The 27,982-nt window shown below is 42.1% G+C and overlaps 1 protein-coding gene across 2 annotated transcripts in view; it reads left to right on the forward strand.

The window, feature by feature from the left end:
* The window catches only part of Prune2 (prune homolog 2 with BCH domain), a 262,843-nt gene that overhangs the window by 62,309 nt on the left and 172,552 nt on the right, over positions 1-27,982 (forward strand). For both annotated transcript variants that reach the window (XM_021202837.2, XM_029538042.1), the window contains exons 5-6: positions 820-969; positions 2,488-2,582. In XM_021202837.2, the coding sequence (XP_021058496.2) occupies positions 820-969; positions 2,488-2,582 (245 nt within the window). The remainder of the gene's footprint in view (positions 1-819; positions 970-2,487; positions 2,583-27,982) is intronic.

Below are 27,982 nucleotides of genomic sequence, written 5' to 3' on the forward strand. Positions count from 1 at the left end.
CTTCTTCTTCTTCTTCTTCTTCTTCTTCTTCTTCTTCTTCTTCCTCTGCATCCTCTCCCTCTTCCATTTTCTCCTTCTCTCTTCCCACCTTTGGCTCTACCTTCCCTTTTACCTGCCCAATCATCAGCTCTCCTTTATTTTAAAAATTAAGGTGGAAAGCAGGTTTACAGGAAATCACCTGAGTGCTGACTCATTCCTTGTTCCCAACCACTCATGGGAACTCATGATTTAATTAACATCAAATATAATTAGCCCCAGGGCTATCTACAGCACTTCAGCATTTTTTTTTTCTTTTAGCATTTCCTCCCAAAACAAGAGCAGCAAACTAGTCGTCTCTGTCTGAGGTTTAGACCCAGGCTTTTAGGTTGTCTGATTAGATTAACTGTAAATTACTTCAGAACGGTGTACGGTGCTTGAAAGGCTAGAAACAGCCTTCAGGTGAGCCAAGCTGTCCGACTGTGTAGCTGTGCACCGCGGAACTGTACAATCACCTGGTTATGAAAAGCAGTAAATTAATACATAAAATTGGTTGCATGGTGAGTTGGAAGACTGTTCTCTGACCCCTAAAAGTGGATAGAATTGACTAAATTTTTAAATGCTTGGCCATGAACTTCCATTTTGGAATCATTTAAAACCAAGACCTTCTCCTTTCTTGTGTTTGTTTGAAGATGTTTTATTTCCTTCTTCCCAAACTGTGTCCTGGAGAGCAGGGGCCAGTCCAGCCACTGCAGTGGGTATCTGCTACATGAGGTCCCTGATCTCCATTGTTCCTTGTCTTGGCTGATGGAGCTCAGGAGTATTTGTCTATGTGCCTTCCAGGCAGCATCCTGTTCAAGTGGATGAGCATGGATCCAGAGCTCCCAGAGAAGCAGGAGGAAATCCTCTCCATCCTGGAAGAACAGTTTCCCAACCTGCCTCCGAGGGATGATATCATCAGCGTGCTGCAGGAGAGCCAGCTCAGTGCTCAGAGTGAGTGATTGTCCCTGTCTCTCACTGCTTCCTGGAGGAGCGGCTTGTGTGGAGCGTTATCTGAGTGTGCTTACATTCTCTTTCAGCTTTCTGTGTGCTTGTGGAGGGGTTTCTGGGTTGGTGATGTTGGTCTGGAAGCAGGCTTCCTATGTTGAAACCCCCTCCTCAGGCTTCTGCCTGGATATAGACACATTAGTCCATGAATTATACACGATGGGTCATGGAGTTCCCTAAGGCGAAGTAGTTTATTGAGGAGTCTCTCAAGTAAGCCCTGTCGGATACAAAAGCTCACTAAGGAACTCTGAGAAAGAATTAAATCTATGTTTTAGGGTGGCCCCCTGTAGAGTGCAGCCCTGGATGGGATCAGGCCACCCTGGCCATAAAGCCTGGTAGTTAACTTTCTGGAATATTGTGAGTTGGCTAATACTGGATTAACAGTTTAAAATTAGTCACAGTAGGTATCTTATCATAACAGAAACAGATGAAGTACTACAAACTAGATCTAGTTGCTGTGTGTTAAACCAGAAAAACCACTGGAATAGTGAGTGCTCTCTAGTCCAGTGGGGAATGAATTCCCCACTCCAGTGGCCATCAAAGATTCCAGACGGCTAGAGGAGTATGTTGCTGGGTAAATTCAGATTGTTCCTGCCATCAAATAAGGAAGTCAATTACTCCTATTGCCAGAGACTATTCCAGGGATGACCAGCTCAAATAAGATAGCCGCTGTTGTTGTGTTAGACTGGGTGGCACTATGGAACCTGGCTTCCTTACCTGGAGTTCTCCATGTAGACCAGGCTGGCCTTGAAGTCCTAGAGATCCACTTGCCTGTGCTTCCCAAGAGCTGGAATTAAAGATGTGCAATACCATGGATGGCTCATTTGTGACAGTTTTATGAAGTTTGTAAAATGCAAATTACATAAAATTCAACTGGCAATTATGAAATTATAGGGGGAGTCACCTAAATCTGGAACTTTTACGATATTACTCAGCTAGGTCATGCAGTGAAGCTGCCCACTTCTTCCCCACCCGGCCCACTTTGGGACTCTGGAGGCTCTCACTCAAGTGTGGCCTGTTCCAGTCTCTCTTGACTCTGGCTTTGGTTTGGATGAGGAGAACAGTGAGGGCTGAAGAGGGTCCTAAGGCTCCACAGGCATTTCCTATCTCATTCTTGCTGTGACACCAGGCTCTGGCAGACTCCTTTCTCTAGTTCTAGACGCCCCCCTCCTGATTTACCTTTGGTCTTAGCTAATCTCTGACCATTCATCTTTCACTTGCTCCTTTATCCTGTCATCCCTCTGTAAGTGTCCTGTCCCATGAGAGGTAAATTATTTTTCCCAACAGAGATGCAGCCACAAATGTAATTTGTGATTTAGTGTGCACTTATTACAGATAAAAATGATACTTTAAAATGTTGAGATTAGTAGAACAACTTTTTAAAATAACCGCTTAGCATACTCTTTTTTTTTTTTTTTTTTTAAACGGACCACGGGATCATTCTTTTCCTCTTGTTATCCACAGGTTTAAGTCTTGAACAAACAATGTTGAAAGATCTAAAGGAGCTGTCAGATGGTGAAATAAAAGTGGCCGTCAGCACCGTGAACATGACCCTGGAGGTAAGGGCAGGGTGCTTTTCCAGCCAAAATAGATTTCACACAGACGCCATCTGAACACCTGGAGTTCAGCACCTGCTGTGAGAGTCAAGATAAGTGTTTGCCTTGAGTGAGTGTCTGGATTGGTGGAAAACTGCCAAGCTTGGATTCTCATCTCAGAAAACAAAACCACAACCACAGCCCTTCACATAGGTGGTGTGTGTGGGTTTACTAGAAACATACAAGATTAGGTTTACTTGCGTATTTTCTCTGTGCAAACACGTTGTGGTTTAGCCTTTGTAGGCTAATGAAGGACTTGGAATGAATGCTACCCCATCTTTATGTCTTTCTTTACTAAATTACCTTTTGTCTACTTTGGGGGTTCCAGCAACTTGTGTGTTAATATTAATTAACCCAACTAATGGCTATATTTTATAGAGGCACATCCGTGTCTTTGTGAAAGTTTATATTTTTCATTTCCTTAGTCAGGTTCCCCATCTTTGACAGGAAGCAGGTAGTTCAGAAGAATGCAGAGATAAAGCTTCTGACATAGGAATCCGTCTTTAGAATGGCACGTTGCTCTTTGTGTCTCTAGTGATGATAGCCACCGTCTTAGTGTGTCTATTTCTGGGGAAAGGCTGGAATACATATTGTTGTCCATGATTTAGAAAACCCAGGAGCAACCCAGGACCTTTGTTCTGTGCCTCTCTCTGAATTCACCCCCAGTGGATCAGCCTCACCCGTTCAACTCATAGATGTGCATGAACGTCAGGGTGGCTGGCTGTCATCAGTACCAGTGTGTAGCACATCTGAGCTGATAGAGCGTCTTTTCAATGTGTAGATCAATAAAACATTTTCCATGATTGATAAATGCACCATCTAATTAGTTGTGGGTGTGAACCAATATAAGAAATGTGTGCAATTTGGGATGTACTAACTAGATAATCACCTTCAATTAGAAGTCTGCCTCTTTTCTAGAAACCAAAGCAAAACATGGATCTTGCAAGGGTCAGTAGCTCTGAGAATCATTTCTACTGGTTCAAGCCTTAGGGTTTTCTTTAGCTTCCCCCTCCCCTGTCCCCCTTCATTTAATGGCATCTTATTAGGTTTTAAATGACTTGTTTGGAATTCCTTCCTAAATTAACATAGAACATCTTGTAATTGCTCAGGGAACTGTCTGTAGTTAGTGAGTTATTTTAAGACTATGAAAATCATACATTTACTGTAGCTTTAATACACCTTCAATTGTATTATAGCAGTATACAAATGGTCTTGTCAAATATATTAAATTGTAAATGTTTATCAAGCAGAATCAGGGGTGGAATGACTGTCGTAATCTTGACAGTAATTTCCATGGAGGTCCAGTAATTAATCAGGCAGTTAAGTATAATTCTGGAATCCCTGTGTGATTTTCTGGGAGCGAGGAGGGCATTTGTGTATATGGACAGGTACATCTGAAACTCTCACCAGCTGAAAGCTAGCTGCAATGTTGTGAAACACCACATCTGTATTTACACCAGAGTGCTGATGTTCATGAGAGCCAAGAAATGGAGCAAGGACTCCTACTTTAACATAGTTAAAGGCAGAATTTATTCTCCTCCCTAAAGCATCCTGTGACACAGTACTGTTTTCCCAACTGTGTTCGGAGATGATTAGGGTTCAGAATTCCTTTCTGATTCTCACATACCTCACTTTAAAAACAAAGACCAGAATCTTCCAAAAGTTATTGTGTGTGTGTGTGTGTGTGTTAGAATAGTTGTTCAATGCTCCTGCCCATCTAGATATGTTCTCAAAGAGACTCTGTTCCCACAGCTTTCTAAACCGGGCTTGTTCTCCCAAACATGGTCACATCGGGTTGGCGCTTCATCATGGCCCCTTATTTCTTACTGCCAATCTCTGAGCTCTTAGGCAACATAGTCTCTATGACCCACACCCTGAGGATTTAACTGTGTACTATGAATCCCATTACATATTTTTTTTGTATATATTAATTGTATTTAATTGTAATTAGATGATATTTTTAGCTTACCGTGGGTGCTAGCTTGACATGTCTTCAAATTTGAGCATAATTGTGTGCACATAGTTGATGCTTAGTTAATACAAATATTTATTTGTGATTTTTTTGATATCTGATTGTTATCTCATTCTGAATTTATTTACTTTTACACTGCCGAGGACCAAACTTTATGCTTCCTAATTAAATTCTCTACCACTGCCTAGTTTTTGATCTTCCTTCCTTCCTTTCTTTCTTCCTTCCTTCCTTCCTTCCTTCCTTCCTTCCTTCCTTCCTTCCTTCCTTCTTTTCTTTCTTTTTTGAGATCTTCACATGTAGCTCAGGGTGGCCTTGAATTTACTTTCTTTGCCTGATTCGAACCAATTTCTTTCAATTATGCCCGAAAGCTAGCATCAGGTAATTTTTTAAAAATGGTCTATATGTTTATGTTCATGGACATTACCACTACTCCAGCAGTCTTAAAAATTGAGTGGGTAGTTTTACAGACTACCCAGCTATTAAATCAGAAGAGGGGGTCTGGCATATCAAGGGTAAAGGAGAAAATGCACCCCACATTTGATGCCCTAATTCCATCATTGTGTAGGACATGGACTTTGTTTGCCCAGTGGCCCAATTAATTTTCTTGGGTGAAAAATATTTAGAAAGCCAAGAAGATGCTTTTCTCCTTGTAAAATACTTTGCAGAGGGAGCCACAGGTGTGGGAAGTAGAAATTGCTGACGTTGACGGATTTTCCACGTGATAAGGAGAAAGCTGACAGATCCCCATTTGTCATTTTTAGTGTAGATTTCTCATAAAGTGATAATTGTGAGCTAAAATATGTTAGTATTGGTTGTGGAAAGAGCTACAATAAAATCAAATCACTATAGTTACACAGGGTCTCAGACAAGGTTACACGTGAATGTGACGAGCACAAAACCTTACCTGAAGTTGGGGCAGTGGCAGCAAGCCCTCCTTACAGACAGGGCTCTTGGAATCAAAGTCATTAACCTCCTTTCACCATTTCCTCTAAGCCACTTTGAGTCTGACTGTAGCATGTACCTTGTAAGAAATGTGCATCAAGTTGTGACATCCAGTTCATCAATTGACGCTGTTGAATTGATCCTTTGGGCCTTTTTATTGGTTACTCTCTTACCCATCAGAAATAATTGAAACCAAAATGACCTTTATTTGTTTGTGAGCAGAACCTTTAATGGCTCTGTTTATGGCGCCTCATTTTCACCCTGGTAAAGCAGTACAGTAAGATGTCTGTTTCTTCCCTTCTAGAAGCTACTGAGGTGGGTCATGGCACTACTACAGTAATGGCTCCTTTGTCAACACTTCCTTAGGCATCTTCCTGAAGACAATAGCTTAGTAGCTTCTTTACTTGATAAGGACAAAGGTCAGACACTGGCTGGGCTGTTTCTTTATCAGCTGCACCAGGATTTGCTCACACACACGGACACATGCTGTAACCACATGCTAGGGCTGATGTAAAGGCAATATGACGAGATGTTCACAAACTGCATGGTTCAACAGAGATGTATTATCTTATGATTCTGGAAGCTCAAGGCCTCAGGTCAACATGCAGGTTGTTGTGAGAATAAACAATGGTCCTTAGCTTGTAGAAGCATCACCTAGTCCCCTGGCCTTTTCTTCAGGTTATCTGTCCTGTCTCTCCCTGTCCCAGCTTTAAGAACCCCACCCCACCCAATGACCTCATCTAATTTATATCTATGACCATCCTGTTTCCAAATACAGCCCCATTCTAAGTGTGTCCAGTTAAGATTTTGACGTATGGGTTTCAGGGGACATGCGCTGTGATGAACTCTTCCAGGAAGCTCAAGATGATAACACTTGCAGTAAGATTGTCTATATGAACACAGAGCAGCTGCTGCCACCTGCAACTCATTTTCCTGTAGGTGACAGCACTGCTGATGACAACTCCTAAAATGTAGTCCACATGTAGAGCTGGTGTTCTGGACCATTCTTCTACAGGCTGGGAGCTGGGGATTCCTCCTGATCAACTCTGCTCTTTGAACATGGGGGAGAGAGCTCTGGGGCTGCATGCTGGTGGAGTGATTCAGGTCACTTACTCATTCGGATTCTGCCCTGCACAGAGATCACGGCCCATGAGGTGCCTTGGAGCACAGCAGAGGGAAAAACACTTTCTGTTAGCATCAGGAACACAGACTGGAGGAACTCCATGACCATTGTTCCACTCTTCCCTAACAAAAGGGAATCTTCATTAAGGTTTGGGGAATGGAAATGGCCCATCATGACTGGTGACTAAAGACTGAGCTAACTAATCTGAAGTCTACAGTGTTTTAGACACCAATGATGGATTTATTATTATTTGAGCTTAGATTTGTTTTTAAGTCATGATGAAAGATCTGCTTTATTTTGTTATAAAATGCGGAGAGTTTTTGTTTGCTTGTTTTGGTTTTATTTTTTGCTTGTGTTTTGTTTGTTTGTTTTGTGTGTTTTTTAGGGGGTGGCTATTTTTCCCCTTTTTTTCCTTTCCGGGATTGGGTTTACCTGTGTTGCCTTGACTGTCCTAGGACTCACTTTTGTAGACCAGGCTGGTTTCTAACTCACAGATCTGCCTGCTTCTGCCTCCCAAACGCTGGGATTAAAGGACTATGCCACCACTGCCCTGCTTAGGAAAACATTTTGGACTAGCATATGTTTCAGAATGTTAATAAATACTGAAGTGTTTTTGGAAAGATGACTTTTCAAAGCCTTTAACCCAACCAACGGAAATACAGGGACAAGCTCTTTCCAGGTCCTATCAGCTTTTCATTTGAAGAAATTCTTTTGAATGTGTATGTTTCTAGGGCTCAAGCTCAGGGCCTTATGTCTGCCATACATACGTTCTGCTAAGCCACGTCTGTCACACTTCTAGCTTCTGAAGTATGAGTAACTCCATTTCCTTCGGATCCCAGGACTGTCAGCTTTTCCTGGCTACTATAAAAGACACTGGCATGTGATAGAGCATGCTCCGTGTGCATCAGAAACTTCAGTGAGAACATCCAAGCATTAATCCAACCCTCCTGGGACCCCAAAAGGGAAATGAGATGGTGCTTTCCTACTCTGGTTGAAGTGGCTCCAACATGCCTATCTTAAATGGACAGTAATGATTCATAAAACATATTTCATCCAGTTCTCCCTGTCAATGAATTTCCCTAAGTGGCATCAAATCCCCTTCTACATTTTCCAGCCACCATTCTGCTTGCTATGATCTTGATATTTGCATCTCTCCAAGATTGATATTGAAACTTAATTCTTAACACAGTGGTGTTGAGAAGTGAAAGCTTTAGGAGGCGATTAGGTTAAATTAGATAATTTTCATAATGGCTGTTTCTAATTTGCAAATAATGGGTCTGCATATTTCCTGAAATTTGACAACCATCCCTTGCCACCCCTTACAATGTGGTGCCAGCACTCCACTGGGGCTCTGATTCCGACCCCTGATGTGAGGGGGGAGGGGGCATGTGACTTAGTGGGCAGGAAATGGAGGTGGCCAGCTTGTCATACAATCTACTGGAGCAGGCAAACTTGTTTCTGGTACCCAGTGATGTGCCATGAAGTGCAAACCCACTTCTTTAAAATGTTCTGTCCACAGAGAGTGTTAGCCAATAATCTGTTTGTTGTTGGATACAAGCACAAGGCCGTTAGCTTTTCAGGGGATGCTTATCAAGAGTATGTAGAAAAGTGCATCCCTTCGTGAGATACTGGAGCTGAAGTGCTGATAACTTTTTTAAAGGTAAACCAGTGAATAGATAATTTTTTTTTAATAATCAAAGAAAAGATAGAAAGTTGATTTATGATCATAATTGACTTAACTAGTTTCATGCACTTTGGCCAAAGGCATTGTATTTTCAGATTTTAGTTTGGACTAAGAGTCTAGTCATATCGAAAGTACCAGATAGCATTAATAATTGGCCTGTAATCTTTCCTCACTGAGCCCAAACACCACAACTGTGACTGCTCTAAGGCTGCTGAGGACGCAGGCTGAAGTTGCCCCCATTTTCTCCACTTTTTTGCTTGCCTCTCTGAAGATGGAGATGCAGATCCCTCCCTTGCGTCTGGGACTGTAAACCTCTCTTGCAAGCTTTCACCAAGATGGCCTGTGCTCGAGGCCCCTTTGAGCTGTAGCTGTTTTCTGTTTGATCCTATTTCTCCTCTTCCGAGCAGGTTCTGCACAGCTTCCCATTTCCCGTGCCTCTGCCCAGCTCCTTCCTTGAGACCTTTTCGCTGATCCTCTCTGCCACTTCTGCCCGGACACTGCTGTCCTTCCTTCTATCCACTGCAAATTTGTCATTTTAAAAAGTCACATTCTTTGGATTCATCACCAAAATGTGTAGGATGCCCCCTGTAAAATGGGTGGGTGATTCTCTTCTTCCGACTCGGGGCCTCTCTTCTTAGTACAGCATCACATTTAGGGAGTGAGCATATTATTTGAGGGCATTTCAAATGCATTCATAAACCTGTATCTTTGCATTTTTAGATTTTTATTTCCTATGTATGTTTTTGGTCTCTCTGTCCCTCTCTCCTCACCCAGTGTTATTGGTCCATGTGTAGGTATGGAAGGCAGAGAGTGACACTGGGTGTCTTCACTAATTCCTTTCAGCCTCATTGAGGCGGAGTCTCTCACTTGGCCCTGTGGTTTGCTAATTTAACTATTAAAGATACCCACTTGGCTCTGAGGATCTCCTGAGCCTCAGACTCTGGGACAGGTAAGTGGCCACACCTACCATGCATTTACCTGTCTACTGAGGGTCTGAAAGTTCGCCCTTCACTTGTACACCTAGTGGTTTCCCCACTGAGCCATCTTCCCAGCCCCTCACTTTACCTTTTATAAACAGAATTTTATGTTTCTAGACCCTTGAAAGCAGTCAGCAGGCAAATCCTTTCTCTAGAATCCCTTTCTAGGAGGAAGGACACCGTCCCTTTGTTCCTGAAGGAAGTGCAGTGTCACTGCCAGCCTTTCTAAGGAATGATTTTCCCAGCCAGGCCCCCAGTCAGACACTGTCAGTTTTTAAACACTGGTAAGTATTTGAAAGAGTCACAGGAGACTTTTGTCATCCTAACCATCCCACGATGACAAGGGAACCAGCAATAACCAAGTGACTTAACTCACTCTCCACTTAGCACTGAGGGAATGAAGAAATAGCACCGTCCTAAATCTGTTGTGACAACTTGAAGTTTCTTCTTAGTTTAGGATCTAATTTTCTTCTACACATTTCCTGGGAGAAAGGAGCCCCTCAGGCCACGATTCTGAGCTTGGATGGCTGCTCTTTTGCTCTGTAAATACATTTTTTTGAATGTACTATAATGTCATTTTGATGGCTTAATTTCTGAAAGGACTGGCTAATTGCCTTTTTAGGGATGTACTTGGACCAGTTTGAGCTGCCCTGAGTTACTTTTAATAGCATCTGTTGCTTACCTTTCCTTTGGCTTATTTTCCCTGTCTGTCACCTGCCTTCGGAATTCTTTGGCTGATTTGGAGACCCGACCTTGGTTTAAATTAGTTTGACTGTAACGTTCCTGCAGAAGCGCGTGCGATGTTTTAATGGTTAATTACCACGCTGTATCAAATTGTCAGGGAAAAACAGGTTGCGAAACTAAAGGAAATATAGGATGTTCCTCTTCTTGTGACAGAGCAATCTCTTTAAAAGACAGTACACCTTTAATCCCAGTACTTGGGAGGCAGAAACGGGGGAGTCTCTGAATTCGAGGTTAGCTTGGTCTATAGAGTAAATTCCAGGACAACCAGGGCTACATAGAGAAACTAAAACAAACAAACAGAAATGACAACAGGGGAATGTCTTTAAGCTAGAGGACCCTCTCCCCTCTGTGCAAATATAGAGCTGGTTCCCTAAGTAACAAGAATATATTTTGATACATAATACACACACACACACACACACACACACATGCATTTGAATAGCGACAGAGAGAAACAAGGGTCAAACAAAGACTTTCAGATGCTGTGCTGATCCTTAATCCAAAGACTGCTTAAAAAAAAAAAAAAAAAAAAAAAAAAAAAAGGAAAAGTGCTGTCCCAGGCACATTAAGAGCAAACACAGGCCAGTGGTGCCGCCTAGTGGTACAAAAGGGAAAACAGGTTGTAGGCTGGAAAAGTTCTCAGTGTTCATTCTCTTGAGATGCTAACACCCATCCTCAGGTGTGTGCCCTGTCTCACCCTGTGCTTTAAAACCATATATCACACTTTGCATTATATTTGAAAACAGGATACTTGTGTTCAGCTCATACATACACATCCTACATCTAGAAGACAAATATAATAAAATAAATCCAACATGCAACGAATGTAACCATGAGTTTATTGGATTAGGGGTGCCTTTCATTTAGTTTTCTCACTGGACTCCCAAACCAGACTTTAAAATAAATAAGACCATGGTGCCCGTTTTATACGGCAGCTCTGAAAGACTCTTCTAAAGGCGGTTCCTGATGTTAAGTACTGTGGCTGTCTTTTGCCCTGCAAGCTTTTAGCCTAAGGTTCCTTTTTTGTGGCACCACCGTGGCACCTACTTTCAGCTTCTGCACAAGTTCTCATGCCAGGCACACCTCATTTCTCTGGACTTTAAATTGCTTTCTTTTTATGCTAAAACCTGAAGTGAAACAGTTATTTTTGTGTCTACTTGTCTGTGGAGCTCAAACAAAGAACTCTTACTTAACCCGCATTGTATCCACCTGTGGTCCATCTCAGCCTACAGCCCAGTAAGTAACTGTTGCATTCCTGGGGCAGTCGGGTTGAAGAGGAGGGCTGGAATGCACAAGCATACTTCACTCAAGCCTTTACTCACCTATCAACACAGACATTTGTTCATGAAACATGAGTTGAATAGCTGGTATATACCGGAAGCATCGATCCTATTGTGCCCTGGTCTTTCTCCTATTGTGTCTGTAAGTGATTGTTCATTCCCAGTGGTGCCAATCGTTAAATACAAATACCAGAGAAACACAGAGTCTGATTTGGGAGAGGAACACACAGTGGAAAAATGTGCTCAGATTAATTTGAAACAAAACTATGAAAGGCATATAGAAGTTGGTATGTAAATGAGACCTTTTCTGCAGGGGATAAAGGTCTTCCCATATTCTATAGAGATCAGTGGTTCTCAACCTTCCTAATGCCCCAACCCTTTGGTATAGGTTCTCATGGTGTGGTGACCCCCAACTATAAAATTATTGTCATTGCTACTTCATAACTATAATTTGCTACTGCTATGAATTGTACTGTAAACATCTTGCTATTTCTAATGGTCTCGGGCAACCTCTGTGAAAGTGTTGTTTGACCCCCGGTACCCCCAGGTTGAGAACTGCTGATCTAGATGAAGGAGAGCATGTGTGACAAAGAGCACGGTATGTGGTATGGAGTTAGGAGCCTGGGAGAAATGGCTTTGTCCTCATGCTTGGATATACTTTGAATTTAAATCTAGACAGACTGCAGGGTTGATTCTTAACCTCCAAGAAGAAAGAAACCAAGGGGATGATAGATAGCCAGGAAGAAGTGTGGCGGGCACATGATTAGGAAGTCAGAAGTTGGCCACAGCATCAGCTCTATGCCATTGGCTGACTAGCAAGACCATGGAACCCTGGTTTAGTAAAACACTGGACTGATTCTCCCCTTTCTCCATCAGGGAAAAGGCTGATGTGTTCCTGCTGATCTGGAGTACACCCATGCTATAAGATGGAGCCTAGAAAACAGATTATTTCAGACAACCCAGACGTCTGAGCAGATTGAAGGGAACACAAGTAACAGTTGGGGTCAGAAGAGTTGGGAAGCAGGCCAAGGGTACAAACGCAGACCAAAGTCAGACCATGTGGTGAGGCCACTGCTGAGGCCCAGAGAGCTGGAAGCAGCAGAAACAGGACCTTGAGAATCTGGACCCTGCACTATGGTTCCCATCCTTAGCCCTCACCCCATCCAGAGGCAGATCCACAGCCCTGGGAAGGGTTAGGAAGGCACTTTATATAGCTGCTCTCACACAGAGTCCGAATGTGACACTGTGAAGCATGAAGTCACACTGAATGAGCCAGGCTTTTCAAATGCCAAAACCAAGTAACAGCTCTTCTTTGGTCACTGAGGAAATACAAGCACCATGTGCTTCCTCAGATTCGAAATGACATGAAGGAGAAGGCAATGGACATCATCAGTGTGTGTTCAATGGTTTGAATAACTAAGTGTGTGCCTCTGTCCAGTCTGCAGTGGGCGGGGAGCTGGCAGTGGGCAGAAAGCACTTGACCAGTTCCCCCTCACTGTAAAGAAAATCTACTCATGATACAAAAACTGAACTCATAAGGCCTTCCCTAGTCCCAACTCTAGATTCTTTAGGTTTGTGAAGGTGCCACAAACACATCAGGGTGGCCTCTTCTCTCCCCTGTGGGTACTTCCGCGGATATAACACAATTGTTGACCATGAAATGAATGTTCCAGGATAACATAATTTATTTTTCTCACTCTGCACATTGAATCTTCAGGTCAAAAGTGCAAATACCTCATTCCCTAATACATGGCATTTTCTGAGTATAATTACCTCCATTATAGGTTAGTACCAACAGACTTAAAGCAAGGTCACAACGGCACCCACAAAAGGATGTGGATAATAAGCTGGGAGTCAGGGCGCCTGGGCTGGAGTCTTGGATTGGGCACTGCCAGCTCTTTAACTATAGCTGGTCACTTGGCATTAGTGTATCTCGGGTATAAGATGGGAACTTCTCAGTGCTCTCGTCAGAGGGTTGTTCTGGAGACTAGGGCAACAGTAGCAAATACTTAGAATGGGCCTACAGTAAGCCCTTCCTAAATATTACCAAAAATTATATAAAACACTGAAAACATTTTCAGACAGAAAGTAATTTCATCACTAACAAAGTAGCAGTGAATCTGAGACTGTTTTTTTTTTTTTTCAAATGAAAACTGAAGAAATATCAGAATTGTTGCTTATTTTGACCAAAAATTTTAAATTATCTCTATGGGTGTTGTGTGTGTGTGTGTAGCCCAGAGGTTGTGGTTGGTTAACATCTGTCACTGTCCATCTTATTTCACTTATATATATTTTTGAGATAGGGTCTCTCACTGAACCTGGATGTCACTGGTTCTGCTTAGCTGGCTGGACCACAATCCGATCTTCAGAATTACTTCAGGAATCCACCTGCCTCCACCTCTCCAGGACTGTGATTAGAGATGTCTGTTGCAGATGTATCTGTGGCAGTTGGCTACTCCATGATCAGCTGTTCTATGCATTTTGACCGGTCAGGTTTTTCTCTGATGTTCTCTGTTGCTCCAAAGAAAAGTCGGTTGAGGAGGAATGAGAGCTACTCTTACCCATGGGATAAGCATAAGAACACAGACTGCAGCTAGGAATTGTGCTGGTCTTGTCAAGTGGCCACAGAAGGTTGTCTTCCAAGTGTTTAACCTCACAAGCCTTGAGTGATTGGCTGGATTCCCAGGACCTTGCATTTCCCCTCTGCTTTCAGTAGAAGTAAGTCCAACTAGACAGCTGTTGGTTACTGCCACGATATGAGTGTGACTACTGTACCTTGTCCTGCTGGTCATTGTTGTGGTTTCTTGGCACCTCATCTGGGTAGGACTATTGATTGTGTCCCTTGTCATCACTTGAAGAGCACCTTCTGGCACTGTAGAAGCTAGGCTTCAGAGAGGAGACTTTCAGCTCTGACAGGTTTTTATCCCACGGAGCATTAGAATTCTTTGATAAATGATTAAACTAAGACAGTGAGGAAAGCGAATGACCTCAAGTTACAGGGTAAATTACAAGCCAAGAATCTGACTCTGAAGGCTGATAATATCCTCATTGTTCTTTGTTAGGTCACAGAGGGGGAAAAAACTAACTGATCTGTGGATGATTATGTGGGCTGTTTTTTTCAACTGTCTGGATGGATTAGCTGGCTATGGACACAATGCTTTGGTTTATGAAACAATAACAACAACAACAACAACAACAAATGAAGCTCTTGTTTGTTAACTTTTCTGTATGACTAACAGTTTAGTGTTTCTCATGATTCCTCTGGGCCAGTCAGAGTGGGAGGTATGGCTAGGACCAGCTGTCCTCACACATGTGGCTGTGGCTTCACCTGGAAGGCTATGGTGAATCTGGGTAACAACCCTCCCCTCCACGTGGTCTTTCATGTGGCTTCTTCATATGAAAACAGAACTCATCCCAGATACTAGAAGCAGAAATGTTAGTGGTCAGGGCTCAAAGGTCATACCATGTTCTGTCTACCAAAACATGCCATTGGTGACACTCTAGAGAAAATGAGGAGAGATATCCCTCCTCTAGATGAGAGGGGTTGAAAAATATCCATCAGTACCTGCCAATGGACCTGGCTCTTTCTTAACCAGTTTTTTTTTTCATGTGCAGCTGTCCTTGTCCCTGTCCCTGTAACTCCAGGATCCTCTGATCTTCAGATAGTCAACTCACAGTGGGGTGAAATTTCCATATAGTCTACATACATCCTTCTATACACATCAAATCTATAGATTACTGTCAACATATAATACTTCATGAACATCATGTTGTTTAGGGAATCACAATGGGTAAAATGTCTGAGCATGCCAGTTATTTTTTCCCAGAAAATTTAAAGCCAGGATATTTAATTCACTTCTGTACCTTTTAAATGTGCTACTTGCCTAGGTTTTGTAGAGGCAGATAACATCCTCTTGAATGTTCTTGAGCTAACTGGGAGATTCCTACTACCTAAGCACACTGAGAAAGGACAGTGATGAAGCCACACTATCCTTGCTTTGTGACTGGTCCATCTTTGTGACTGGTCCAGCTACATTTCCAAGGTCTTGCCTTGGAAATGTAGCTGGGGCTCCCAGGCTCCACTTCTCTTTGCTGGCTCTCAAATCTTCAGTAGCATCAAGGGTTTTTTACAGCCTACTTTGAAAATACTCATAAAGCTTTCCTTTGATTTACAAGGGTTCATCGTGGCAGGGAATAGTGGAGAGGAAGATACTCAAAAGGTCAGGTTACATGTGTCTGTGCTAGCCAGAGAGACGAAGAAAACTGGAGGGGTTCATATTTATTTATGGTGTGATAGAATTTAAACTGAAAAATGTACTGTTGACATTCTTGAGCCTACTCAGAGTGAGTGATGTAATTAGGGTGATATTGGAACGTGTGGCTACCATGTGAGTAAGTGGACCAGATGTCAATCTAAAGGATGAAACATTATGCTGATTGAGTTGCAGTGAGTTCTAGAATGCCTGCCTACAGTAAGCCTGTAGACTAAGAAAACAGTTGGAATAGATATAGAAATCTGTGATGGGCCAGACTGGAGCTCTGGGAGGGACAGACCCAGGCCATGTAGGAGGCACAAATGATTGCATTTTCCTTAGACTTTATCCAAGAGGCTGACTTTAAAGTGGAAACCAACAAGATCTCAGCTGAAAGAAGAGAGGGAACACCATATCCTTCTAAGGGCTGTGGAAGTAAGGAATGGAAATTCATTGCAACTGCCTGGGTACAGAGACATGGAAGGGAAGGGTTTTGATCATAACAGGGAACTGGCTGGTAGTTTATTACGATGAGGGGTACAAGCAGATAGAAGGTGGGGCTCCCTCAGCCCCTCAGGTCACATGAAACAATGAGGAGCAGGGAGGTCTTGCATTTGTACCCTCCATAAAGTAAGAGCATTATCACCCATTTTTCTTCAACTCCCTTTCTTATGCTTCATTACAATGGTGTCCCACACGATGGTTAGTTTGCTGGTGAGGAGAAGAAAGAGCCAGGAAAGAAGTGCTGAAGAGGAGACCATATTCCCCTCAACTACTAATGAGCCTGGCTGAGGAAGGGTCAAAGCATAGCTTCCATACAGGATTCCATCTGTGCCTGTGACATGGGGTTGGATGTTTACAGAACTAAGCATCATACTGTGAAATAATCATGAGAGCGATGTTAATTAAGAGTGTCCAGAGAAATCACAGGGTTTAATAGAAGTTTTATGTAGGGTTGTGGCAAGAATTACCTCTATATCATGACTATACATCTATACCTCCAAATTCTTCTTGATATATATCTTGATACACACACACACACACACACACACATACACACATACTCACATATACACACATACACACACATACACACACATCAAGACCCTGGATACCTGGCACACATATATACTGTATTTCCTATGCATACACATTCATGATAACTTACTTGATTTGTAAGTGAGGTATAGTAAAAGATTGTCATTAATATCCAAATTAAACAATAACAACAGTATTCTGTAATAAAGTTTGTATAGATGTAGTTTTTTTTCTCTGAAGATATCCATGTTTATCAGATCATTGTTGAGTGCAGGTTAGTGAAACTGTAGAAGCAAAATCAGAGATAATTGGAAGACAAGATTTCCATGGACCTTATAGACAGAGGGACTCAGGAAGACTGTCTTGTGCATTACAGACAAAGGGGGTGCTCAGGAGACTGCTGAATGCCCTATAAACAAAGGGGGGGTGCCACAGGAAGACTGTCATGTGCCCCATAGACAAGGAGAGCTTCTTTCTCTAAGATGAAGAAGGTGGGCTTAACCCTTTCCAGTTCCACACATTCCTCTCTGTCAAGTGTTGGCTGCATCTGCGTGAGTTCTTTCTCCTTACTCTGGATTGAGATGGAGACAGCACAGGGAGGGAAGAAGCAACAGCACTTGGTTTGCTTCCTACTCTGAGGCTCCTCACAGGGACACATTTTGGTTGCTGTGAACCTGCAGTGAGGTGACTTTTTTTTCCCCCAGAAAGTGTGTCCCTGACAACTTGAATACTTCAAACTACCCCAGTGCAAAGTTTTGAGGTTCATTTTGAAGTTATAATACAAAAGGAGAGAAAGAATCTTTGTTCTTTGAAAACCAAAGAACATACTGTTGGAACTTGCCAGTTATTAGTAATTTTCTTTTTTCAGACAAATTTACCGTATGCGAAGCTTGGTCTTTGGCATTTAATCGAGATTTATTTGCAAGCTTGAACTTTTGCTATTTATCCATTGTTTGATGTTTCTGTTCTTGGCACTTGCAAACTTTCTCTCATTTTGTATTTATGTCTGTGTCAGGCACCAAGATGGTCTATAAATTTGTTTTTGTTGTTAAAAAAGCAAGTAAACATGTTAGCATCTAATCTTCCAGTAATGGCATTGGAAACAAAAATCGCAACAACTTACAATGCTCTTCGGAGATATCTTTGTGCTGCCTGTTGTGAGAAGTGAGGGTATGTAAAATAAATGATGTATGGAGCTGTAGGATGCGACTTTCCCAGATACCTTATGTGTAAGGAACATTAAACATAGGGCTCTCGTTTAGCAAATAAATAACCATTCATTTCAATGGCTGCATAGTCTGGACTTTCGTGCATATTTTTGCAAAAATAAGAAGAGGCCATTAGGGATTTAATATAAAATAAATCGCCAAGGGGTCTTCTTGTAGTCCTAGTCTTTCTGCCCCATGGTGTGTTACTAATGTGCATAAATGGGCTTAAATGAATTTGTTATCTGTATTACATTTGCAGTATGTATATATTTATATATTATTTTTTAATTGTGTTTAAAAATAAAACATTAAATACATCATTTTGGAGAGTTGAGGACGTAGAGTACGTAAATCAATCAGCTTCAATTAGTATTAAAAATGTCAGTATATTAGATTTGCCTGTGGGTATATTTACCCCACAGAGTTTAATGTATTTTAGTTTTGTCATCTATGTGGTAGCCATATGGTTAATTTGTCATCTTATAAGAATAGGAGGCTACGATCCAAGTTCGATTAATGACATGACACTTATGTGCCTCCAAAAGAGCCCCGTCTTCATTGTTTTATTGATGCCCTAGGTCAGATGCTGAGCACTGCTCCAGCACAGCACGGATAGCTTCCAAGGAGCCAAGGAGCTGTGCCGATTCCCTTTCCTCTCTCGTTCTTCCTACCAGGATCATAGCTGCAGAAAGCGGGTGGTAGGGATTTTCACAAGACACTATTGGACCATACTGCATCCACAGGGTAGTTTCCCAAGAGTTATCATTAGATGTGCCTTACCTTGATAAATGAAAATTAATAAATTCTAATCTGACGAGACTGAAGAGATGGACACAGTCTCTGAATTCAAGTCTAGAATTATTCTAAATGGTTTTGACGATGTATTTCTAAGCTATCGTCATTCATCTTAAAACGCACTGATGGCTGCCTAGTAAAGATGTTCTTATTAAAGAAATCATCAATTTAAGATGCTAAAGATGCTGATTAGAGATAGATGCTGATGAGACAATCTGTTAAGAGGTGTTGAATGTTGTAGATCTATCTCCTATTCTAAGTATTGTCTACTCTTTGGGGGTAAATATACTCTTTCAATATCCTATTCTGATCAACTCTTTGTGAAACTATTATTTTCAAAGAGCAAAAACTTTCCAAAATTGCATGTATCCAATTTCTCTTTCAAGTTGTCTTAGTGTAATATTCTTCATGTGTTAAATTATCATGTAATTAACATACATACCAGATCAGTATTAGACCTTGGCTATTAGGTCTCAATCATATTTGTTTCTGAATACAAATGAAATCCCTATTTTATAAGCAGTTACAAAAGCAGGGAAGTTGGTGGGCATGTGCGTGTAAGCTCCCTGTCTGACTGGTGTGGAAGTTCTTATTATTTCACTTTCCCTCTATCTGGCCAATTTGTCATTCTGAAGTTGTTATTCTTGCTTCTATCACAGCTTTACTGGAGATGTTTACGGGGCATGGGCTTGAGCAGCAGGAGGTGTGTTTTGAAAAATGTTAAGTGTAAAATAGATCTTGTAATTTATTCATATGTTATTCAGTGTTTGTTTCCACTGCTTGACAGTGTATGCACAAAATCCAACATGCCCAAGGAAGGACTCTTAAATAGATAAAGCCTGTGTGCCTCTGTCAATCCAGGAAACAGAGGGTCAGGCTTCTCACAGAGGTAAATCCTGGCGGGGACTATGCTACAGAATCTCCCTTTTCTGAATCCCTAACTGGTATGTGCCCAAGCCTATAATCGTACTGATATGATGTCTAAAGGTAAAAATAAAGAGTAGGAAAATGGATTTGGAAATGTAATAATAATTTATTAATTATTATCTTATTTACTAGGATAATAATTTATTCTAAATTATATTATTTCCCATAAATGACATAAAACGATGTAAAATTATCATTCACCATCCATAAGTGACAATTAAAAATCACCTCATTTACAGTGTGATTCTCTGTTTCCAAATAAATTATCAATCATGTCTTTGCTAGAAAGAAAGAGGGCTGGGCTGGGACTCTACACTCCCCAACGCCAAGCTTTCTCTGTCCCCATGGCTTCCTATCCCAGATGAATGTTAGAAATAGACATATCAGGGCCATTTAAAAGGCATGGGCCCTGGAGAAGTGTTTCACAGATTCATTCAGCACCCTAAAATATTTTGTATGCCATGCTTCAGTATTGGTAAATTGTAAATGGTGATAAATGAGATAGTATTGATTTTAAAGTCGTTGAAACTAAATTTTATGACATCTAGAAAAGTGTACACAGCAATCAGCAGTTCTTTTGTTTGTCCTCTAACTGGATTAGGACTTTTACTGTCTAGCTGACCTGGCTTAAAGCGCTCAGGGCGTCAGGGTGTTTCAGTATTCTGATAACCACACTCCTTTCCTGGGAGTACCACGACAGAACATTCCATCTCTTATGTTTAACTTGGAAAAAATTATACTCTACCTCCTCCCCCCAAACAGTCTTTAACTCATATCTGTTCCTGCTCAATATTCTTTTTCAGATCTATCTATAGTCTCACTTTGTATGTTCAGTCATGAAATCGTGAATTTTGCACATTGATTCAAATCTTGTGTCTCATCTGTGATTGCTCATGAATATTCATTGAAAATCACCAATCTTCCATTTTGTTCTCATTACTCTATAAATAGTCTCCTTACCTTGATGACTTGTGTGAGTAAATCTGCAAAATCGGGCTCAGGCAAGGCAGCATCTTGGATCCTTTTTCTCAGGGTCCCCCCTGATCTTAGTCCTTGGGGATCTTACCATTTCACAGAAGCAGAAGATTCAGAGAACTCCCAATTCAAGGAAAGAAAGGTTTTATATCGACCTGCCTCGTGTATTATAAGAGCCTTTACCGCTCAGCTCTGTGGCCAGGCTGCATGCTCAAGGATGCTCTCATAGCAATAGAGAGAATATAGAAGGATGAGCTGTTGTGACTGATGGAGTAGCCCTGGAGTAGGTTTCTAAGAATGTTTTGATGCAGAATATTTTTGCTTCTTTTCTTTATGCTAAGTTCTTCAAAACCGACTCTGTGAGTTTCATGACTGTTCACTGTGTTTATAACAGCACAATTTAAATTGGAAGCAACCCAAGAAGCCACAAATATATGAAAGAATAAACATGATGTGATACACACACACACACACACACACACACACACACAATAGGGTAGTGTTATGTCAGTCTTATAAGACAAAGATTCCCTAGAGATTGATTGCACATCAATGAACAGTCTTAATTTCAATGATCAAATAGATTTATTAAGGAAAGGAAGAATACAGTTGTTGTCGTTTGAATGAGATTGTCCCCGAATAGGCTCATATACTTGAATACTTGATCCCCAAATGGTTAAACTGTTCAGGAAGGATTGGGAAGCTGCCTTGTTGGAGGACTTTTGCCATTGGTTTTAAAAGTTTCATTGGTAGTGGTGTTTTATCACGGCAATAGAAAAGTAACTAAGATAGAAGTTGGTACCAAAGAGTGGGCTGCTGCTGTAATAGACCCAGCTCCCGTTTTTTGGAGGAAGGTGAAGACTTTGGGACTTTGGAGTAGAAAAGCAACTGAATTCTGTAAGTGGGACTTAATGGGCCATCTTGATAGAAGCTTGGGAAATAGTAGTGCTATTAGCAGTGTGGACTATGGAGGCCCAGATCAATGGGATTCGGTGTGTGTGTGTGTGTGTGTGTGTGTGTGTGTGTGTGTGTGTGTGTGTGTACAATACTAGCAACTGGTCTCCGGATGGGAAGGATTAGGAGGTGTGTCCTTGTTGGAAGAGGTGTGCCACTGAAGGTGGGCCTTCAGGTTTCATTCTCAGCCTCTCCCATCCCCTACACTGGGGGTCTCTGTGACCCCCCACAATCCATGTGAGGCAAGAAGTAAATCAGGTTTAACATTACTCAGTAACCAGTGTTGGCTCAAAACTTCTGAGTCTGAAACTGGCTAGTTTATCTTAGGCACATTTAAGTACAGTACAATTTGGAAAAAAAGTACCCTGGTGTACACAATTCCCTGTGCATTGTTATACCAAAACTCAGCTCACAGTACATGTTACTTCTTCCATGAAGATGGGTTCTAGAGATAAGCTACATGTGTTAGCTTACTTAAGGTCCTAGGTGAAGATCTGGTGTAGTCTCAATTATACCAGTAGTGAAGAGGTCATTTAGGCTATTCACTACCCCTGGTCCAGCTTGTGGTAGCATGATGTGGCCTGGTCCTACCTATAGCACAAGGGTCCCTTAGGCTACAAGCCACCTGAATTCCCTGCCTTCCAAGTAGAAAACAGGTTATATGTCTTTTCTTTTGAGAAGACAACCTTGCTCATTTAACATTTCTGGTTTTTCTTGTACTATGAACACAAATACCTTTGTGTTCCTAACACCCTGCCATCTATTTGCTGATCAACATGTAAGCTCTCAGCTGCTCCTGACGCCATGCCTGTATTCTACCACCATAGACTCTAATACTGAAACCATAAGCCCCCCAAAAAAACACTTTTATAGGTTGCCTTGGTGCCTCATAACATCCATAGGAAAGTGAATATAGCTTCCAATATTCCAGACTTTGAATATGGATTCTAAAAATAATGTTCGAGTTTTCTGTGTCTGTAAGAGTACTTGTGAGCTTACACAACACTTTCTTGGCTTCACTGCATTCTTCCCTGAGAAGTGTGACCTTCTTTTAGTATGGGCATGTTGTCAGCTTAACCTTTCTAACTGAATTCCCAGTCCTTGGAATAATGGCTGGGACACAGTAGGCTCCCTGTGAATGGAGGCTGAGTGAAGGACCAGGCTGAGCCATCTTACCATTTGTGCTGGTTCCCATTTCTACTGCATGTGTCTTATTTCCTCCACTTTGGGATTTTTGAGACGGGGTCTCAGAAAACTCTTAGTTTAACTCTTACTATGTAGAGTAAGAATGTGTACTATGTATTGAGACTGTGTACTGAGACTGTGTACTGAGACTATACACTGAGACTGTGTACTGAGACTGTGTACTGAGACTGTGTACTGAGACTGTGTACTGAGACTATACACTGAGACTGTGTACTGAGACTGTGTACTGAGACTGTGTACTGAGACTGTACACTGAAACTGTGCACTGAGACTGTATACTGAGACTGTGTAAGGAGGACTGTGTACCGAGACTGTGTACTGAGACTGTGTACTGAAACGTTGCACTGAGACTGTGTACTGTGACTGTCCTGAGATTTTGTACTGACTGAGACTATTCCTTCTGTCTTTACTTCCCAAGTGCTGGGATTACATTCTCTAGATCTCCTGATTATTTTCAAATTTCCCCTTTTTCTTCCCTCCTATCAATTATGCTTCTGGTTTCTTGCTTCTCCTGTACAGGGCAGGGCAGGGCAGGGCAGGGCAGGGCGTATAAGTGGTCTTTGTCACAGAGAGATTTTGTTTTTATGCTTTTGCCAGTCAGTGACACTCCTCGTTTTGGGCTATAGTCTCTCTTTTTGTTATTTGGATCTTCCTTTAGAGTTGTTAGGATTTGCAGCTTAGATTGCTAATGGAAAGTTAGTATGCTTTTTAAAATTTGTTTAGAACTTCGTTAATGGCTACATAACCATGGTAAGGTTTTACCGTGGTTTACTGTATCCTCAGAGTCTCAATATCTGTCTGCTTCAGTTTTGTCCCTGAAATGTTCTGAAATGTACAAAGCCAAGGTAAATAATACAACATGAAATAGTTTCTTTTATGGCTACCCAAGGCCTTAAATTGAAGTCATATGCTAACTACTACATATAAAAAATTAAATATATGATTGACCATGAGTAGCGCATTTAGAGTCTATTAATAAAATTCTATATTTTTACAGTAAATATGAACATACATACCTGTGTATGTGTGTCTGCCCTTCATTTGTCTTTTCTGCCTCTCTTTTTCTTCCCACTTCCTCAGACATTTTAGAAACTAGGAGGCAAAGAAAACACAATCACGTGACTTTCAGAACGTTTGCCTCTCTCACAGAGGGTCTGGGCAATTCAAAAGGGGGTTGAAGCACACGTTAAGACATGCAGGGTCTCACCTTGCTGTGGCCTGAGGCTTGTCTCTTGGCTATCTCCAGAGCCATAGTGTCTGCCACAGTGTCATTGATAGACTGATCCTTGAAGGAGCAGAAGGAAGACAGACCCCCTTCAAGGCTGGGGTACATGGCTGCCTGATCCCTCTGAATGTTTTCCTGGGATTTAGGAGCTCCACAGTGTTTTTGACAGACTGTCACTGGTATGGCTTTACCCAGAAAATAACAGGCACACTCTTTAGACATGTGTGTGTTGATGTGTGACTCTAGGCAGAATAACAATTTATGCAGATTCATTCTGGAGGTTAACCAATGCTCTTCTGAGTGTGGGGCCACACGGTTTACTGCAGTGCAGTTAAGCCCAGACTCGTACTCAGAGAGTTTCCTTTCTGCTCTGAGCATATGTTGGAGTACCAGGACACCCGAACCTTCTCCCACCTGTCTTCATGTTAGGTAGAGAGCACTGACAGGTGTTGTCTTCTTCTAGCAGGTCTAAATCACAAGACTGAGCGTTTGAGAAACACTATTAATAGTGGTTAACTCATAGAGATACTGAGTGTATTCTGGACACATTGCTTTGAACTTTATCTTGGACTGAGGATAGAGCTCAGTGGTAAAGGGTTTGCCTAGCACACCTGTAGCTGGTGATTCACTTCCCAGCGCATCAAAACCAGAACGGGGGCTGGAGCAATGGCTCAGCAGTTAAGTGCACTGGTTACTCTTTCAGAAGACCTGGGTTTGATTCCCAGCATCCATGTGGCAACTCACCACTGCCTGTACCTCCAATACACCCTCTTCTGGCCTCTACAAGCACTGTGTATACCTGGTACACAGACATACTTGTATGCAAAATACCCATACACATAAAAAGATGAAACAAGCAAACAAAACAAATACAAACACAGTTTCCAACCAACAGTGGTGACTCACATCCATAATAATCTCATTACTAAAGAGGCTGATTCTGATGAGAAGCTCAGGGACAACCTGAGCCCTACAGCAAGTTCCAGGTCGGCCATGCTAATGTAGCAAAACCTTGCTTTCGAAAGACCCAACGCTTAATGTGAGCTGTCCTACCTGGTTCTTGTGGCTACTCTATGAAATATAGAACCAAACCTGGGGCCTTGTACAGACTAGGTGCTATATTCCCAGCCAGCCCTTAGTTTTTGCATCTGTGTTTTATAGAACAAACTTCCCAGACACAGGAAGGATGGGTAGCCAGCTCATGGTTGGTCATGCAGCTACAGAGTCGTTGGAAAATAATCTTTCTTGCCACAGTCCAGAGCTCCTCACTACATTCCCTTCCAGATGCTTCCAGGCTGAGATGGCCTTCACCGAGGGCCTTCACCCAGTTCCTGCTTCTTTGTTCTTTGAACTACAATGGCTCATCTATACCAGGCTTGGGAAATGGCTCAGTTGATCAACTCCCTGCTGTTGAAGCATGAGAACCTGAGTTCAGACTCCTCAGCATACCACACAAACCAGATAGATATGATGGCCCATATCTGTAACTCCAGTCCTGTGTGGGGAAGAGGAACCAGGTGGATCCCTGAAGCTCAAGCCAGCCTAGCTCAGTCACTGAGCTCCCAGTTCAGTGAGAGGCCTTGTCTCAAAGTATAAGGTGGGAGAATGATAGAAATAACTGCATAATAATAAGAAAGAGAAAAGATATGATTGGCAAATAAAAAATGGATATACTCAAGGTATATAATATGATAAGTTGATGTGTGTAGTTCCATCTGTGAAATTTCCATCCTAATCAAGTTAATTCACACAGTCATCACTGCACACAGATATGTGTATGGTGTGTGTGTGTGTGTGTGTGTGTGTGTGTATGTATAAAGAACATCTTAGCAAATGTGAAGAGAGTGGCATTTTAACTCTCGTCTTAGGCTCTGCAGTGTGTCTTCCAAGCCTTTTCATCCCATCGCTGAAAGTCTGTGCCCTTGTCCAACACCTCCCCATTTTCTCCATCTCCTGGCTGTGGAAACCAGCATTCTACTTTCTGATATTATGGGTTTGGTTGTTTTAGGTTCCACATATATGTGAGATTAAGTGGTGTTTTCTAAAGGGACACTTTTAAAACTTGAACTACAAATGGTAACAAAAATGTGCATGTTATGCTTAAGTTTTAAAGGCTTGATCTTTAGTTACTGCCCACTGTATTGGAAGCTCCATTTCCTTTTAATCATGTTGTGTCTCGAATGCTTATTGAGCGTTATGGTGCTCCAAGTCATCCAAACAGAATTAATTCTGGAAAAGAACCATTTCTTCTTGTCTCGGTCTGATATTTGCCATCTGGGAGGCCCAGCATCACTTTCCCAGCAGGCTTAATTATAGCAAACACACAGTCACATTCGGCAAATACAGGGAAACAGCCTTTCTCCAATTTAATTTTGTAAAATCTGTTGCAAACTTTTTTTCTTTTTCTTTTTTCCTATACTGATTCTAACTTAGTAGAGTACAGCTCTCCTGGCATTCCAGAGTGAAGTCGCCTGCCACTGATTAATACAGTTCTAACAAATAGCAACAACATCAAACTGTACCTGAAGTCCAGCTGTACTCGGGCACACCTGTGGTCCCAGCCCATGGAAGGCAGAGTCAGGGGTTACAAGTCTAAGACATTCCTGTGCATGCTTCAGGGTCTCAGACAAAAAACAAACAAACAAAAAACAAAACAAACGAACAAAAACAAAAAACTGTGTCTGGGAAGACAGAACCAGAGAGTCCATCCTAGGAGAACATGAGGTATACCAAGGAAGTGATCTGATATGACATGGAGTTGAAGATTCCCTGTCGTCAGGGAGGGATTGCTATAGTTAGGAACTCTGTGAAGATCGATCTGTTCATTACCTCAGTAAATAAGATCCTGGGTCTGGTACGGCAACCATTGAGACACAACACCACCTCGTCTTCATACTGCTCTCAGATTGCCATGTGTTTAGAAAACTCCTTTATGGTGAAGCTACATGATGACTTGCCCCATGTGAAGAGTCAGCTTGGAGGTCCCGGGCGGGTACATTGTGGAGAAAAAGCAGGTTCAAGTTGTTGGAATAAGAACTCCTTATACCATACCTCACACCCTGCCTGGAAATCAGTGCTGCAGCTTCTCAAAGCTTAATTCACAAAGAAGTGGCTTCTCCTCTGCTGCTTTCGATTTTTGATTCCTGCTCAGGATAAAGAGGGGGTTGCCCGTCTATCCAAGAGTCTTGCTTCCTTATGCTGAGAGCCAGCGTCTTAAGCAGCATTAGCTAGCAGAGTGAAGATAATGGAAGATTAATGATAACCTTCCCTGATGCCAATCATCTAAGACTACCAGGACTTGAAACAAGAAGGAAGATGGACAAGCCAAGGCCCAGGAAGCAGATGTACTCACTATTTCCCTACTTGGAACTGGGGTCTCCCAGGCATGTGCATGTGGAAATACTTGACAGCGTCCAGTTCGGGATTCTCTGCCTTGTACCCCGGTAGACCCCAGGTGGAAGGCTTCTGAGAAAGCTGCATATTGCTGTAGTCTTTTCTGTTTTGGCTGTTTCTCTGTTGTGACAAGCCCTACTTGCCAAACAGGCAGCTTCCACACTAGAGCCGTCCAGAGTAACATGTCTTCTTTGGAGGGAGAATACTGTTGTGATATGATGGAAGGGCCACTGAGTAGGAAGCGTGATGCTTGGGCGTTGAGTTCTGGCTCTCCCACATGCTAGCGCTGTGAACGTCAGTAGTCATTCCTCCAGTGATATGGGAAGGCAGGTGATTGCTGCGGCTGCATCCCAAGGTTGTGCGACTCATTTGGAAGGTGATGTGAAGACCTTTGCAAATAGTGAGATGCTACTGCAGGGGTCGGTGTCATTAAAGTCCAAAGGTTCTTGATTTTTCCTACGGACCCGAAATGACAACTCATTTGGAAAACATCGTGTTGAAGTTTGTTGAAAACTATTTCCTGCAGAAATGTAGAAGCGTGCATTGTCCTAAAAACTGAAAGTCAGAGGCTGAAGGGCAACGTATAGAAACTGAGCACCTTGTTTGGGTCTTCCCCTGAAAACAATGGTGCTCCAGAGTTTGTTCTTGCTCTTCCCTGCTAGGCACAG

Source organism: Mus pahari, chromosome 1 (genome assembly GCF_900095145.1).
Source record: "Mus pahari chromosome 1, PAHARI_EIJ_v1.1, whole genome shotgun sequence".
In the NCBI taxonomy this organism is placed as follows: domain Eukaryota; kingdom Metazoa; phylum Chordata; class Mammalia; order Rodentia; family Muridae; genus Mus; species Mus pahari.